Genomic DNA, 18709 nt, shown 5'->3' with positions numbered 1-18709 from the left:
CACAATTATTTGTCCAAAATGTCACTTTGTTCACCAATTGCATTTTTCTCTTTACCATTGAAGCCTTACCAGATCTGTGTGGTTAAATTAAATGTTTCACGTGATCCGAATGTAACACATCATTGAGTGTGCCACGAGACTCATAATCTGAAAGCACCAACCAGTACAAAACAGTGAGAAAATTTAAGAATTGACATGAAGAGTGTAAATTGGAGACTTTCTGCTCCAGTCCTGAGGAGCCATTGTGGTGGGTGTTTTTTTTAACTGTAAGTCACTTTTATCTCTCTGACTCTTAGATGTGAATGAGTCCCCAGAATAACGAACAGAGCAGCAAAGCACAGGCTTATTCAGAATTGCAGGAACGGAGGAAGCCTGACCTCATGTTAGAGAATAGCAATACAACTAAGTTAATAGAAGGCAAGTCAGAAAATATTACAAGGCATGACATTAGCTGCATTTGGGGACTGTTATGAATGTTGGAGCATTTAAAAATTTTGGTTCATTTACCAAAATTCATCAAAGACAGACATCATAATTATTGTTATTAATTATTTTCATAATATTGATTCATGGTCAAAAATTAGAGTAAGAACAGAATGTACAGTAAATCCTTACTACACTATTGTAAAAGTGTAACCCATTTTGCAACACCCAGGTCTACTCACATAAGAGAGAGGTTAGAAGCATACGCTGATACAGTGCATTGCTGGACCCACCACATGACAATCCAACTTGGGATCCCAGATTAGGACCTGAGTGCAGCCATGCAACAGGTGACACCCCAGCACCACACTAGTTCAGATGGAATAGAACCATTGTGAGGTTTTTTATGGTGGCTGGAGTGCCAATTCTTCCACCAACCCCCAAGATTTTCCCTCCAGGTTGGAGGGCCTACATACAGAGCTGGATGAAGATTAACGTCATACCCAGGATGGCGGAATTGCAGGTTAAGGGCCTTGCTCAAGGACCCAATGAAGAAGAGTCACTTTTGTCGTTTACGGGATTTGAACCGGCAACCTTCCAATTGCCAGTGCAAAACCCTAGCCTCAGAGTCACCACTCCGCCGATCACCTAAGCGATATATGAAAATTAAGTAATACCCAGCCAACCTGGATTAAAACCACCACAGACCACTGGCTGACATAGTTCCTCGACAGAGAGCTGATTATACTAATAACAATGTAGTGTGCAGACACCTGGTAGTTTTGTGATGTGCGTTATTTCACATGAGCAGTTGGGGCTGTAGAGGAGCGAAAAAAGCTCCGTTCCACCACAGGCCCCTGGACACACACCTAGAATGCCCTCACAGTAGATTCAGCTCTGATAATAGTCCCTTAGATGTCCAGAACTTAACACTACACAGTATACTGAATGGATCAGCTTGTGTCTACCTGGTGTCGAGAAGCGTGGTTAAGCCATTGAACTCCAATCATAATGGGGATCAGGGTTTGCAATTGTACTCCAAGGAATTCCCATAAACTCATACTGAATAAGTCCCTGCACTTTGCACAAACTGTCTGTAACTGTTACCAATTGAATGTTTTAGTTAGGACCTCAGATCATTCCTGTTGTGGTCTGTTACGGTCTCTGGCAAAGTGCCTCGAAGACAAACGAATTTGACTATACAGGAGATAAAAGTTGCAACAAGGTCCCCATAGCTGAAACAGTAGCAGGTTCATTTTCCAAGCCTTAATGGAAGAGAGTGGAGGACCGGCATGTCTGCTGCATCCTATCGTCCTTTGAGCTGGCATCCCACCAGAACTAGCCCCATTCTTCCATTACATTCCTGAAAACAATGAGAATTGACTGTTATTAGATGTGTTGTTAGAAGACATAAAATATATGTCTGCTAAAGGCAATTTACAATATAACGTACTGTAGTCAAAAACGGAGCCCAAAGAGACTCTCTCTGCAGGTAGCAGTTTCCTTCTAAGATGGATGCCAAGTCCATTCAGTATATTTTTTCTGTGTGTTTATTATTACATTTAAACTTTTGGAACTAAGTAAAGATCATTATTACTTTTTTGTTTTACCACAAAAACATTTTGTGCTTTCCATAGTTACTGCCATTTTGTGTGTTATCAGGATGCATCGCTCAGTTTCCTGGGGTGTAGTCTCAGATGTCATACTGTGTGATGTTACTGGTGTGGAGCTTTAAATAACTGGTGCTGCACAGCCTGATGTATCTGAGATTGTGGAAAGTGAAATTTAAGTTTGTTGGTGCTTCTGAGTTATTTCCAAGTTTACTTGCTTTGTGTTTTGTCTTTGCCATTTGATTCATGGATTTTCTGTTATTTAATTTTGCTGTGTTTACAGCTCTGATCTTCTCATTCACCTAATAGATAACCTTGCCTTGTCCAGCGGCAAGTGATGAAAAACTTGATGATGTCCTATTGCTAGTTGTTCGTTGTTTATTGTGGTCGATCTAAGGCTCAATGTAATTTGTATTTCTTAAAAAAATATTTTTGAAAGAAGTACCTGATGGAGAATTACAATTTATGTTGAAATCTCAAGTTAAAACTATTGGTTGCAATAGTGTTGACATGCTGTGCAGCAGGCCTTTGTGGTGCTTTGCCAGTAAATCATATTGTCAGTAAAATATTAAATTATTATAATCTGCTGGTAATGCAGCTGTGAGGTTGTCTTAAGTGTATCTTAAGCTAAGCGTACATTTGCTCACTGTACGCTTAACAGCTCACTGAGCCATGTTAATGGAGGTGCTTTCATCTTCCAAGCACTTCTAGGAAAGTTAAGTGACTTTTTGTTTTTTGGCTTGCATTTTTTATTTTTATGGTTACGGAGATCATTTACCTTTTTTTTTTTAAATATAAATGATATGGAAAGGAATATAAGCAACTGGTTAAGTTTACAGATGATAACAAGATGATTGGCAGATAATCTGGAATCAATTTAATTATTACAAAGGGGCTTGGGCAGCACACAGGCCTGGAAGAAATTTAATGTAAGTAAATGGAAAGACAACAGGAGGTCTAAAACTTTGAAGCACTTCTTATGAGAATGTCCTGGGAGTCACAGAGGACTCGTTACTATTGACAGTACATTCAGACAGTGTCCAGAAGCCATTAAGAAGGCTAACAGAATGTTATATTACATAGCGCCCTTATGTGTAGAGGACAAGTCACAGGAGGTTATGCTCAAGCTTTATGATGCACTGGTGAGGCCTCATCTGGAGTACTGTGTAAAGTTTTGGTCTCCAAGCAACAAAAAGCACATAGAAGCATGAAAAAAGTCCAAAGAAGAGTGATCAGACTGATTCTCGGATTGCAAGTATGAGTTATAAGGAAAGATTAAAGGAGTTGAACCTTCTCAGTTTAACACTTTGAATGTGAGATACATGTTAACTTGTATGTCTTTGAGCCTGTCATATCATTCATATCTCAGTATACAGCCATGATAGATGCAGTAGCTTGCTGGTGATTTGTTCTGCAGCATTTAAGTTACCAACTACAATGCTGTCATCTAATGGATAGTCATAGATTTTTTTTATTGGCAACAGCTTGTGGAAAATAGAATTATGAATAGTCTGTAGTTGTACGAGGTGTGGCAGAAAAGTAATGAGACTGATTTTTTATTTACCAAAGTTTTTATTTTTTTCAAACATCAATGTTATCCCCTTCAAAGTAGTTCCCTTGGGCAGCTACACACCGATGGAGACGTTGTTCCCACTGTTGGTAGCAGCGCTGGAAGTCTTCAACCGGTATGGTCTTCAGCATGTCCGTTACACTCTTTTGGATGTTTTCTAAAGTCCCGAAATGACGTCCTTTGAGGACATTTTTCAGTTTAGGAAAAAGGAAAAAGTTACACGGACTGAGGTCAGGTGAATAAGGGGGCTGAGGAACCACAGGAATGCCTTTTGAGGTCAAAAATTCTGTTATGGAGAGGGCAGTGTGACATGGGGCGTTGTCATGATGGAGCATCCATTTATCTGCAATGTCTGGTCTCACGTGAATGACCCTTTTTCTATGCCTTTCAAGGACGTCTTTATAAAAAACTTGGTTGACAGTTTGTCCGGGAGGAACAAATTCTTTGTGGATGATTCCCCTTTTGTCAAAAAAACAAATCAGCATTGATTTGATCTTCGATTTGCTCATTCGAGCTTTCTTTGGTCGAGGAGAGTTTGCAGTGTGCCACTCCTGACTTTGCCTCTTGGTCTCAGGATCGTATTCAAAAATCAATGATTCATCACCTGTGATCACAAGACTAAAGAAATCTTGCTCATTAGCGATTCTGTCAAGAAGATCAAGACACTTGTTTTTTGGATTGTCCTTCTGCTTAATTGTGAGGTTTTTCGGCACCATTTTGGCACAGACCTTTCGCATGTGCAAATGTTCAGTCAAAATTTGATGAACGGTAAATCTGTTCAAATTTAATTGTTCCCTCAACATTCTTAATGTTAAACGACGGTCTGATCTCACAAGAGTGTTCACACGTTCGATGTTTTCATTGGTTTTCGAACTTGAAGTCCTCCCTGAACGGTGTTCATCTTCAACGTGTTTTCTGCCTTCCAAAAATGATTTGTGCCAGCGAAAAACTTGAGCTTGGGATAAAGAATGTTCCCCATAGGCCTGTTTTAACTTTTGAAACGTCACACTTGCCGATTCTCCAAGCTTAACACAAACTTTAATGGCACAACATTGCTCCAAATTCCGCTGTTCCATTTTGCGTGACACACAACCAAAACACAACTTCGCTAATAGCAGTCACAAAAATCACGTAGTTAACGGAAGGAGTTGAAACTCGCACTGAGCTATGGGAGGGTACTGATACACGTGCTCTATCAAGGACAACAGCGCAGCGTTGCCAGATCGCGTGCAGTGTTGCCAGTCTCATTACTTTTCTGCCACACCTATTGTCATGAAAAGGAGTAAAACTGTTAATGTTTTATTACCTTACCACAAAAGAGGAGAATGTTCAAACTCTACACACACGTGGACTGTGCCAGAACTCTGACTCATTAGGAGCAGCTATTGGGTGTGGAATGAGGAAAATGTACAAGTTAAAATTTACTTTCAATGTAAATCTGAAAAAGCAAATTAATCAGTAATTGAGATTGTACAGAATGTTCCTCTGTTGCAAAATAAATGAATTCAAAAATTTGCCAATGTTTTGGCAGCTTTTGAATTTTCAAAAATGTGTACAGAGCATCCTGTTTAAAGTATCTCATTGAAAATGTAGTTGAAAAATAAATGTACCAGACTGGTCCACTGAGAGCCAAGTTGCCTTTGGGTTCCATGGGGGGCCGCCAGGGGGAGCTGCAGAGCCCTATAAAGGACCTCCAGCGCACCTGGGAGTGATTACAGGTGATATTGATGAGCCACCTGGAACATTCCTGGGACATGAATAAGAGGAGCTGCCTCACTCCATTGAGAGACCACAGTCGGGAGGAAAATAACAAAGCCTGAGGAAGAGTGGAGGTGGATGGGCTGCGTATTGGTGTGTTGCGGTGTTGGTGTTTTGTGCACTCTAAAAACTGTTGTGTGTTGAACTTGTGTCCTGCCCGTGTATGTCCGGGTTAGGGTGGCTGTACGCCCTCTGGTGGCTTCACAGGACAGATGGACAGACAGACATAACAACAACATTTGTTGCTTTTTGCATTTTATTCTAACATACTTCAAAAATTCTTGATTATAGATAACCCAGAGTTTTCTACATGTACAGTGGCACAAATAATCCTGTTTTGTAAATCTTTTTTTTTCATTTTCTAAGAAATAACAAAACTCCCTCCTGACATTTACCTCTGACATTTCCTGGTGTAATACAATTCTTAAAGAGTTTCCTAGCATAGAGTTGAATATGTGGGAATATTTTTGAGTTTGTAAGAATTTCTGCTAAATGTTTTGAAATCAATTCAGCTTTTTTCTGTCTGGCGTCTTGTGACTAATTAATACGAGAAAAACCCAACATATGAAATATCATTTGACTCGTCTTGATCTCTAGTTATGGAAGACATCAAGCTTTTAGTGGTTGACCTGCTAGACCCAAAAAAACTTATTCTTGGACCATACTTTCTGCAGGAAATTACATCTTAATGATAAAATCTAAACCAATAGGTGTTTTCAGCAAAAATGATCAGTAGCACTTGATGCATGCCACATCAACTGACCCCCAGGAGTCCACCCCTTAATGAAATATGTGGGGTCAAAGTTAGTCCTTTCCACAAAAATCAGTAATACAAACAATATGATGTAAAGTTTAATGTTATTTCTATGTTCCTGATTCTGCATATAATTATATTTTTGATATTTGATTCTTCCTCCATTCTCCTAGGCTTCCAAGAGCCACTCCCAGAAGATTATAAATGACAAATTTCAAGCATAAGCATGTGGGGTATCGTTTTTGACTATTCCTTGGTCAGTGATTATTAATATGGTGCTATTTTTGATATTTCATATTTTACTAGGGATCTAACCCTCTATGGACATCTATCAGAGGGTAAAAAATTACCAATTTCTATCGCAATCATGAATATTTAGACTCTAAACATTTACATTGAAGCACACATTTTAATATTTCAAATGTACATCCACCTCAAGAAATAAATCATTACATTTCTTATGAACACCCTGAATCAGGATGGCTTACACTAATTCACACTTTTTGAATATTGTAGACCACTCATCCTGCTGACTGCTGTAAAATATTTTAAATTGTTACTAACTGCAATATTCACTCATCAAGGATATATCAAAAAAGAGAGGCTATTGTGGAACAGTCAGATAAAGTTGGAGAAAGGGACCCTTATCGATCTGTAAAATTAATATATGAGTAAAAGTTATTGTCACAGTGGAATTCTCAAAAGAAGACTAACATTTAGGTAATGTTGAGCCTTCCTCGGGTGTGTGCCCATCAACAAGCAACCAAGTAAGAATATTTTGACTGCCTGCCAACTGACCGACATGGAATGTTCAAATGAGACACTTAAGCAGTAGCCAGTGGTTGATACATACTGTAACTTATCAGGATATTCCTGAATATTACTGCACGTTCACTTCTACACTATCCTAGAATATTCTCACACAGAGAACAATTGATACAGTGCAGACGTGACCAACTAATGGAGTAAATCATAGTACTTTGTGGACTTTCACATTTCAACATGTTTTTTTGAAAGAAATAGGTGGAAAGTGGATAAACGATCTAGGCTGGATTGAATGGCCCATTCCCATCAAACATGTTCTTATGTTCTTATTTGGGTTATCTTGATGGTTATCTCTTAGAGCATTTTATAATAAATGATTTCCTAGATTTGTGAGTATTCTGAGATGGCCAATAAATGGACTGTCTTTTAGAAAATTACATCTCTGGGGTAAGCTAAGACAGCACAAATATTTATTATTTGGCAATAAATATGTCTGTGAGATAGTCTACTGCATAATTTTTGTAATAGACAAATCTTTAACTGAACATTCAATATCCTGATAACTGGAATATACTCAGTAAAATGTAATTTCTGGGCCAAGAGGCCTCAACAGATACTGGAAAATCTAGAATATCATATGAGAGCTTACACAAGAACAGTCATGTGATCTTCTGTATGCGCACACATGAAAGCTAGCACATATTAAATGTTCTAGAATACTTTAAGAGCTAGTACATATTCTATTGTAAAGTGTTCTAAATTAGAGTGTGTACTGAATATGCAGATCATCCCCAGTTTGAAAATGTCCATCCTACACATGCATACCGCTGTGTTTTAATTAGACACTAGCCTACATGTTACTCATTGAATGCTGAAAGATAACCCACATAGACAATATTACATAATGTTTTAATTCAGAGCATTTTCAATGAGGCCTTTAACTATTGTCGTATGTGTTATTCTGCAGATTTGATGTTTATTTTAATTCTGTAACAGCTAAACAAATGCCATACTTCAGAATGGAATTGACAGCCCACATGTGAACTATTCCAGAAGTCGTAGGCCCCATGGAGCGTTGACTCATCTTACATTTTTTATTCACAAAGTGTTTTTGTTCACATAAGAATAGCATTTTAAAAATTAACATTAACAATGAAAAAAATTCAGTTTGTTTTTCACACCCACATGAATTAATTCATGAGTCACACTGAGATATGAAAAACCTTTCACTAGTGACCAATGTTCAAGACACTGTCATGATATGACCGGTTACCATGTATGCAGTACTGTATTTACTGTCAAAGAAAGTAAGAGTGAAGAAATTATTGAATTTTGGTGTACATTCAAATTACAGATTATCTAATATTCCTGTTTTTATTTGTTATTTTTAAAGAAAACATTAAACAGACAAACTGTCTTTCATATGCCAAATTATTAAACATGTAGAAATTATTGGTGTATTTCACAGTTGCTGGTCTTCTAACTGCTTCTGTCCTTCTATCATGTAGGATGTCCCCACAAAACTAGTAGCCAAAGCTGTTCCTCTGCCTATGATGGTTCGTGGCCACTGGTTTTTGAGTCCTCGAACAGAATACAGTGTGTCTGTCCAGACGGCAGTCAAGCAGCCCGATGGGGAGTATTTGGTGTCAGACTGGAGTGAAGTGGTGGAGTTCTGCACTGGAGGTAAAAACAAAAGAAGACATCAGCTCTGAGATGTCAAATTCATTGTTAATGAGTTATTATTGTTGTGACACCCGAATGAACTAATGGCCCAGATTAATTTTGTGCAGCACAAAATGGTTCCATTTGAAAAAGGGTTTGACATCTCTTTGTATTTGCACAATTGTTACTCAACCCACATATTGAAGGAAATGAAAGAGATGACATATTTAGATACATAACTTCCACTCTGCTGTTTTTTTACTCAATATATGGAATTTTGGTATAGGGGAAAAAGTCTTCCTCCTTATATCTATCTATAACTAAACCTGTAAATACTATAAATCTCTGATGGACATAGTTATAAACTCACTTTTATCAGTCTAATTATACAAATGTTCTGGAATATAAGGAAAATCATTTGTTATGCCAACCATGCCAGTAGTTAAATATTGCAGGCCTTATTCACAAGCTGACATTCACCCATCTAATCTTGCTTGTGGACCTGCATTGATGACCATATCTATACATCGCTTTACTGATGACCAGGTCTTTAAATTACTTGTTGATAGTTTAACCCTGGCATTGAACTGGGATTGCCAGACCATGTCCATAATATACCTCTGACCACCTAACCCCACTAATTGATCCCAATTACTGATGTTGCCTTGGACTCTTGCATCTTCCCTACTCTTTCTGTAAGTGGCTTTTATTCACCCCTAATCAGTGCCTCTTCTCTAATGTTTATTCCCCTGAATTGCATTTTATTGGAGTGGATTTGCCATGTTGGTATGTGGTCAATCTCTATTCGACAAATAGGACAAACCAGCCTCTGGCTAAATACTATACCGGTATATCGATGGGCTTACAGTTATCTAGTAGATCTGTACTTCAGGTTGCTTCTGTAAATCACCATTCAGAAGACTGATCCTGCCATGTATTTTTTTCATATCTTCAATTTGATCAGCAATGTACAACTTTAAAAGACTGACTTTTCTTGATGAACTGCTTTGCAGTTTTTCCAACTTCTTTTTGAGAGTTGAAAGGGATCAACCCACCACAAAGATCTCCTCATCCAATGTTAATCAGAATGAGTCTAAGGACAATCAGACAACAGGGATCCTTGCTTGATTCTAACTTAGATCTTTTTTGAACACTGTGCCTAAATGGCTTCAGTCAGGGTGTTTTTAAGCAAGGTAATAATGTCTACCTCTTTGTCCTTCTTTCACTCTTGCAGACTACACCATGGTCCACCTACTGCAGCTACAACAGAAGGCAGAATCTGTCGCTGGCCGAATGCTAAACTTTTCAGTCTTCTACCGAAACCAGCATCAGGAGTACTTTGAATACATGAGGTATGGAAAGCAAAGTCAACAAGACCAACAGGAGCTCACAAAATATTGTGTAAATCTAGCAGATGAAAGAGGTATCAGAGAGTGCTATTCTTGAGCTCATTAGAGATGGATTCAAAGCAGTAAAAGACACATAAAAGTGAATTGAGGTCAATGTGCCTCAACACCCAGTGAGCCCAGTGTCAGGGCAGCTAGTGTCTAAGGGGTGGTCCTGGCAGCCTTCTCTTTCCAGAAGACCTACAGTATAGGCCCACACAACTCAGCTTCAGTTTTTAACTTCACTAGTCTTTAAGAAAGGCTGATCCATATTTTTAACTTATTAGTCATGTCCTATTGTCCTGTTTCTGCACTTTGAAACTTAGAATTAACCAAACCCTTGAACCTTACTAAAGTTGGTCCACATGGATTACCTCTTGGTGACAATAAAGATTTGGCTCCTATTTAAAGCTAGTGGTTTGTAGCCTTGCAGGATTATTGGAGTCAAACTGAATACTTTTTAAGGGTTACAAGCATAAAGTAGACCTTTCCAAACTTTGTTTAAACAAATAATAAAACAGGAAAATGTGTTATTCACCCCTGAAAGAAAAGTTGGCCAATCCAGCCTTACATAATAACAAAAATCAGCCACAGCAATGAGTATAACTTTTAACAAAATTAAATTTGTCTGCTTCTTTGAGCTTCAGGGGTGGGGTCAGGTGCCAAAGTTCTTCTCGGTACAGTGGATGGAAGAGAGGAAATTGTTAGTCTTAGAATCACGTACCTTAGTCAAGCCCTGAAGGTGATCCTAAGGTGCATGTGTGACTTTTCTCTGTTTCAACATTGTGCTTTGTTTCGCATTTCATTTTTCAAAGTATATTTGTAATTTTTGTGCTATGTGGTGCAGTGTGGTTATAAGTGAAAATGTGCTTAATAAGAATGAACTGAAAATTGCAGCAACAATAAAAATAACAGACAAACTACTTTCAGTAAAGAAAAAAAGGCAAGGCAAGGGCAGGGAGACGATCATTTGAGATGACAGATTAAAGCCCTTGTGTCAAGTAATGAAATATTGGTTGAAACTATTACACTCACGAGGCCACAGAGGATATAAACCACATCCTTTTCTCAGACGATGACACATATAAATTAGCAACACTAGAGAGCTCCTTTAATTTCTTCAAGCCGATTGTCAAAAAGATAAATAGCTTTAGTCATTGTGATTTCTTTTATTTGAAAAACATACTCAGTGAAACCCAATAGATCAGACAGAAACTGTGGATATCAGCAGATGGCAAAAACAGCATTTAAGTGGTGCCTAAATATTAAATATCTATATATATAATTCACAAAGGCAACACAACCATGTAAAGCACGCCGGAAGGGGCGTGGACTCACTGAGCCGCCGACAAGTAAGACACCTATGGCGCACGCAGAATGAGCAACGCCCACCAACTCCTGGCACCTTCAAGCCACATTGACTGTCCATAGAGGCATGTTTCTCGCGGAGGTGAATCGCCATATGCAGCGTGTTAAATGGTTTGCGAGGGGTATCCCATGGGATCCTCAAAACAATCGTTTACAACTGAGGTTAAAACACAGTGAAGTAAGCAGTCTTTAAAAAACGAGTTTTCGGTTACGACGCACGACCGTGTGCACCATAGCAAACTGTTTTACTGTGTTGGTTCATTCCGTGCATTGTTATAATGTTGCTTTTCTTGCTGATTTATTACATTACTGATTTTTCAAATGCTAATTTTCTCCCTGTGCTTAAAAATCATTAAAAAACCGACCTGATTATGTGGCGTATGGTACGCCGTGGGTTGGCTAGTTAGAATTGTTCTAGCACTAACCATATGAAGTTTTTAGGTAGATAGACTTACTTCAAAAACCTTGGTTATGAAACATTGTTTCATCTTTTATCCAGATCAAGTTCCAAACTGTTTACACTGAACCCTCTCTACTTTGCTCGTAACACAGAGCAGCTCTTTAATTCACCTCCTTTCGTGCAGTTAAACACACAGTCTGCTTGGCAACTCTGCTGCCTGTTTTCTTTGTAAAGAGCCCACTTTCAACAACTGCTTAAAAACAGATTGGGCAGCTTTTGTATCAATCGTGTGATGCTATCTTTTAAGCCAGGGGTTCCCAAACCTTTTTAAAGTAAAGGTCCCCAAAAATGTAACCCACTAATATAAACCCTATGATGCAAAGAAGAACATGATCTTGGATCTCTTTTACTGCTAACAAAAGTCACATTATTTTGGATAATAGTGGACCCTTTTAATTAAAACCGTGCTTAGCAATGGGTGACTATTGATGCACGAATGATCCAATGTTGTATGATATCTCTAGACTGAGCTCTAACTAGGCACAAATAAAAGTGAGATTTCTTTAACCCTCTGCTGATCTGTTAACCTAAGGGATTACAGGTAGTTTTTTGTGAGGATTTGTCTTTTTATTTTCTTTCTGTATGCCAAATGCTTTTTTTCTTAATATAAGAACAGTGATGTAACATGATATGACATAAAAGCAGCAAGCTTTAATATCCATACTGTTAATTTTCAAAAATTGTTAGTTATTTTAATAATACATATAATAATTCAGAGCAAAACATAGAATTAATTCATATATTGTATTAAAAGGGAAATGTCTCCTGTTTATTCTGGCATTTGCGATTTTGTAAGGTCTGTTGTGTCTGTTTAAAATTTGTTTATAAGCTGCCTTCCAGTACTGTGCTCTTCACTTATGGCTCCCTCTGTCCACAATGTGCCAGCTCGTGTGTTCTCCTTTCCCCATGTCAAATTGGTGCTGACTATGTACTTTATATTCCAAATTGTGTGAAAAACATTGCAATGTCATTTCAGGCAAGTTTCTACATATATATTTTTACCTAATGGATATAACTGGAGCACCCACAGTTTTCAAATTTGTCTATTATTTTCTTCATCACAGGTAGCGAAACAATGCAAGTGATTATAACTGTGACATTTAATTAGATGTTATTTTCTAGTTGTCAGCAAAAGATAGAATGCAATTAACATTTGGGGAGCAATGCTCAGTAATGTCAATAACAGTGGTAGGAGAAGATTTGTTGAGATAAAAATGATATGCAGATGCATTCAAATACGAGTTGAACGAGAGAAGCTGCAGTTCACACCTGGGTATCAAAGTCAATGGCATTGATCACAGCAGTAATAGAGGGTCATTTGTGTAAAACAAAGACAAAGAAAAATCTTGTCAATCACTTTTTCTGAACAGAATTTCAGTTACAATAACATGGACATTTGTAGTACAACAAATTAGGAAAAATCAAGAAGGAAAGAATTGTGACACATATACTGATGAAACAGTTAAATATTCAAAAACACAATGCCAGTTGGCATTAGCCATAGTGCTTCTAGTGTTAAGCAATAAATGACATTTTAATTGTGTGGTTTATTACAAGATGTAAATATGTAGTGAGAGTCACCTATGATGAAGTGTTCCTACGAAATTCAAGATTTCTGCTACATTCCCTATCACAGACACGCTGTGTAGCCCTGAATAAATCACTTGTCCTGCTGCTCAAAATGCTGCAATAACCAGAATTACCCAACAGGGGCAGCTACTTGTCAGACAATAGCATTCGCTGCCACCACCTTGGTTTATCAGTGAGTGGGTCTGGTTTGAGTATGAAAATTCATGAACTTTAAAATTCAAAATACTATAAACCCTTTTAAAATACCCTTTATGGGTTTATTAAATGATCCTGGATACCATTTACAATCAGGTTTCCCTCTAAAAAGAATGCAAAGAAAGTACACAAATTGTTAATTACTAAGTGAAACACAGAATAACTCAAATATAGCTCATTAATGTAAATCAACTATTACAATGAAATCACCACTCCCTGGATCATTAATGAAAAAACTGGCTTCATTTAAAGCTTCCCTACCTTTATATTGAACCATCCCATAACAATACTCATTGTGCTCAGCTCACTATCTCCACCTATTGTAATTAAAACCAAACTTCCCTTCTCCATGGTGCCTTTAACCAGTGATCAGCTAAGTCTATCGGCTGAACTGATTTAAGACAAGCAATCCCAGAGTCAGAGTTAAAAATCACTCAGTCCGCAAAGCTCCAATTAGTCACCTGGAAATCTCAATTCAATCAGATTCTTTTTTATTGTACATATTTCTTTCAGCCCCAGAGCCAAATGGCAAGTCCTACATCCTTGGTGTTTGCAACAGCCATCTTAAACATTCTCCTTTTCACACAAGTCATCTGCAGCACAAATGCTTCAATCACTCAATCCATCACAGTCTCTAGCAACATGCATCGACAAATTGATTACAATACTATGGAAACAACTGCATTTGTTTGCCATACTGAATAAAATGTAATCTAAACAAGGTAAACATGAGACCAGACTCTCTCCAGATTTTGAGAAAACATGACAAAGAGCATGCACATTGAATTTACTTTATATTGTTTATTTTGTAATAACTACACACATAAAATAATAGAAAATAATATAGTACAATGTAACAAACATAACACAACACAACATAATGCATTCACATCCACAGACTCCATTTTAGGATTTCAGCAATCTAAACTATCCCTGCACACCTTGAAAACTGACACCTTATTTTTGAAATGTTGCCATTATTGTCTATAATGTTGTATTATTATCTATATTGTCTATAATAATGTTGATCCTCCACGATCAACCCACTCTTCTACATCATCAGTGGGAGCAATCCTTCCATAAAGAGCCGACCCTTCTCTCCACATGGGACCCCTGACTGCGCTATCCACTCTCGCAGCCTTTCTTTCATTTCTTTTACGTCCCTTTTCACTTCTGTGCCGGCCCATTCTTATACGGCTACCGTGGGTGCAGCACCTCAATCACGCACTGCAGGAAGCCGATGAAGGCTGCACGATCGCGTCCAAGGGGACTGACACGGCGAAACAGAATATTTAAAAACTGGCCTTTTCTTCTGAGCCGCAGACCTTCTATATCTCAGTCTCCCTCTATATATATGATTTACCTTCTTTTGATAGGTAATGATTGTCATCAAGTGCTCATTTGAACCATTGTTGGGTGGCTGGGTACTTGACTTCTTACTGGGGACTCAAACTTTTATTGTATCATTCATGTCAGGAAACATACAAAGAGATGCAGATCCATTATGCTTATCCCAGTACCAGTGGTAGGGAGGTATCTTTGGCCTAGCTGGGGTGGGGGCAGAGGGGGCGGTTCGCCCCGGGCGGCACATTTTTGGGGGCGGCATTATTGGCCAAAAGGCTCATTACAATTTCTGTATAAGCAGCAGGGTTTGGAAAAATATCATTCATGAATGAAAAAAATTTAATTCTCTGATTTTTATCCACAAAAGCTTCAAAAATAATTTTCAGACTGTGCTTCTGTGATGGCATCAGACACAGTAGTTGAAATTTATGAGGCAATAACAAAAATAAACATAAACTTTACACTGATAATAATTTCTATGAAGATAAACAGCTAATTTACAATTTATAATTTCGTTTCGTTATCAGTCCAAATGCATTCTTGCTCTGCGCAGAAAAAATCCCCACCTGTCATGAACCACGACACTGGTTCTGGTTTTCGCAGCGTAATTATATTAAACTAATAATTAGAAAATGGCTTATCAGTGCGTCTATACTATATTATTGTCTAGTTGATGCTTATACATAATTATATGTGAACAATTATTGCTGTTTCTCTATCCTTCTGTATAAAAGTGGTCGGGATTGTCCTTCCGTCCCGTGAGTGCTACACAGGCGCGGAGTTTGACACACACCCCGTCCATTTTGAAATGCACGATGGGATTTGTAGTTTCGTTTTTCCAGGTAAAAGATGATTTTCTACTCCAGACAGTGCGATATCTTCTTCTTCTTCTTTCTTACTATATAAAAGTGGTCGGGATTGTCCTTCCGTCCCGTGAGTGGAAAGTGTAGCGGTATTCTGCTTATCACAGACTTACTACTTGCAGCTTGCGGTACAAAGCGACATGATGTGAGCAGAGTTCTGGTGCTCCCATCGTTCCCTTGCTTTTGTGCGCGATGCGCTGGAAAAATAGACAAAATTATGTCTCCAGAAATAATTAATGTTGATGGAGTACAAATGCCTCACCGCGTAGTAAATATCAGGGGGGTTCAAAAGGCCGACCTCAATATAGAAAAAAAGTTTTAATTTAATCACAAAAAATAACAGAAACTACGAGTATTAAAGTAATACCGCTCAAATGCAATATAACCAAATTAATGAGTTTGTATAAAATACCAAATTGATCTACATATTGAATTGCCTTAAGAAGTGGTCAACTTAAAAGTTGGTCGCCTTAAAAGGCGGGTCAGCCTAGTATATGAATAAATGCAAACTGTATCTTCATTTTTCTCTATACATCATTTTAATTTTCTATCTAAATAGGTTAAAATATTCAGATATGTTGGAGGGTGGAAAATTGAAGCACGGACTCTAGCTACGCCACTGGGAGGAATCAGCCCCGGGTAGATCACCAATCCATAATACAGCGCTAAGAATCTTTGCCTTTCATTTTCCTTACTGACTTTCTTGCCTTTTTTCCACTAGGAGTCAATGTACCGGAGTAATGCAGCCCTCCCTCAAGGACAACAGTGGCAGTCATGGTTCTCCAATCAGTGGGACCCTGAGAGGCATCTTCTTCAGCTGTAACACCGAATTTGACACTGGCATGCCCCCTAATGATTCTCCCTATGGACCTGTGAGATTTCAGATCCCTGCTGGATACCTCTTCAATCCTCAAACTCGGTTGTATTTTGCTGATTTTTACTGCATGTACACTGCCTACCATTACGTGGTGCTGGTGCTGGCGCCTGTCAACTCTGAAGGAGATGTCTTCTGCAGAAGCTGTCTGCCAGAACTGGATCCTACCAACAACCCGTTCTTGACTTACACCATCCCAGAGACGGAGGAGGCAGAGCCGGTCTACAAACACGCGCATGATGTCATTCTTGAGGTGATCTTCACTGAACCAGTGTCCCTTTGCTATGGCACACTGAATGAGATAAGTGGCCATCAGTTGATGAGCCTGTCCACAGCCAATGCCAAAAAGGACCCTAGCTGTAAGACTTGCAACATTAGTGTAGGCCGTTAAGACATGTTGGTGACCCAAAAGTGCATCTCGAGTGTGTCGTCATGCCCCCATTAGTGTCACTTGCACCGTCATTGTGTTTTTTCAGTAGGCTCTCTTTATGAGACTCCACAGTGGCGTCACAAAATTTTATGCTTCTATATGCACAGAAACTCAAAAACAAACAGATTAACTGGTGTGCCATGACTGGCCCCAATTCCCTTCTTTATGCATGTCCAGACTGATAAACTGCCTTCTTAAAAAAAAATCTCTGGAGTCATGGCAGACTTTTTCCAGCCACGGCTACTCCTTTGTCATCTACAAAAGAATGCATAGCACATGTATGGGAAAGTGAGTGTTCTACAAGTGGGCAGTAGAGGGCAGCAGAGTGGCGTAATACTGTGAAGAAACTACAGGGTCAAAAAAAGCTCAAGCAATCCTCTGAAGAGGCAGACGGACAAAGGGAGGACAAGTAAAATGAAATGGTGAAGCACAAATATAACAATGTAACAAAATGTACATTCTTGAGATTTAATTTGTGATTAGTTGTAGAAAAGCTATTTCTTCTGTCTTGCATTAATAAATGGTTGCAATTGAATGTTCTACAGTATGAGAGGGAAATCTCAGGACTCCAAAGTCTGAAGCACTTTGTGGTTGTCCAGGCTAGCCATGGGAGAGAGGTGTCACTTTTGTCATATATGAATGATGAACATCCAGTAAGAATGTCCTGAGGTGCTCCCACAGAGCTTAGTTAAACCCATCCTGAAATGGAATAAATCTCGAGTTTGTCAGACCACGCTCCTGTATCTGGTCAGAATGTAATGGGTATCTGGTAAAGCTAAATCCTTTATGTCAAAGGACCCTGATCCATTGATTAATTTGTTTAAATTGAAGTAACAGTTTTTTTCTTTCCTGATCTGTCTATCTATCTATCTATCTATCTATCTATCTATCTATCTATCTATCTATCTATCTATCTATCTATCTATCTATCTAAAAGCAGTGAAAGCTCAATGTAGACCAATGGTAAACAGGAAGTCTCAGGAAGCCTTTGTGAGACATGTTGAAGGTCTGGTGTCAAGAAGAAGTTTTTGCAATCCAAGGTGGCTGTGTGTTTGCCATCTCAGCCCAACCACTCTTGCCCTTTGTCCTAATGAGGCACGTCCCTTTAACCGTACAACAGTGACATCTCCATGCTAAGTGTCCTGCAACCTGCTTCATCCAACTTAGATGTTATCAGATAACAAGGCCATATTGTTGGTCATTGAAGATACTTAACTCCAATTTGCCAAGATAAGAGACAATCAAAATTTTATATAGTGTCTCCAGGGCTCTGGAGCTGTAATTCAGCAGCCTTACAAGTGTGTATTTGCTCAGTAAGTTTTCTTGATCAAATTATGTAGTCAGCAATTTGTGAGTTTAACCTGGCAGCAACAGGCACTATGCAAATACCCATCTTGGACAGAGTGCCATTCAAGATATACTCGTATGCCATGGCAATTTAGATGAATTGAGCATGGACCCTGAGTGACATGTAAGAAGAAAATGAAATTTAAACATGGAATGCACAGCAATCATGAATCGAATTTGGATGCATCAATATGAGGCAGCCACTGACACTAGCCACTATCCACGGTGCCATCATGAGAACAGTCATCTCTGTATAAATGAAACAAGGCAGCTGGCATTGCTTATTCAGTGTCACATTACACAGTCAGACA

General features: G+C 38.6%; 1 protein-coding gene across 1 annotated transcript in view; it reads left to right on the top strand.

Moving 5' to 3' along the window:
- LOC120538943 (phytanoyl-CoA hydroxylase-interacting protein) overlaps positions 1-17590 on the top strand; it is a 28741-nt gene extending 11151 nt beyond the window's left edge. Inside the window, exons 3-5 of the mRNA XM_039768571.1 lie at positions 8389-8563; positions 9777-9894; positions 16469-17590. Coding sequence (XP_039624505.1) covers positions 8389-8563; positions 9777-9894; positions 16469-17012 — 837 coding nt within the window. The 3' untranslated portion in view covers positions 17013-17590. The remainder of the gene's footprint in view (positions 1-8388; positions 8564-9776; positions 9895-16468) is intronic.
- Positions 17591-18709: the final 1119 nt, after the last annotated feature.

This window comes from Polypterus senegalus, chromosome 11 (genome assembly GCF_016835505.1).
Source record: "Polypterus senegalus isolate Bchr_013 chromosome 11, ASM1683550v1, whole genome shotgun sequence".
NCBI lineage: Eukaryota > Metazoa > Chordata > Cladistia > Polypteriformes > Polypteridae > Polypterus > Polypterus senegalus.
The sequence above is the reverse complement of the archived record's forward strand: the minus strand, read 5'-3'. Positions and strand labels throughout refer to the sequence as shown.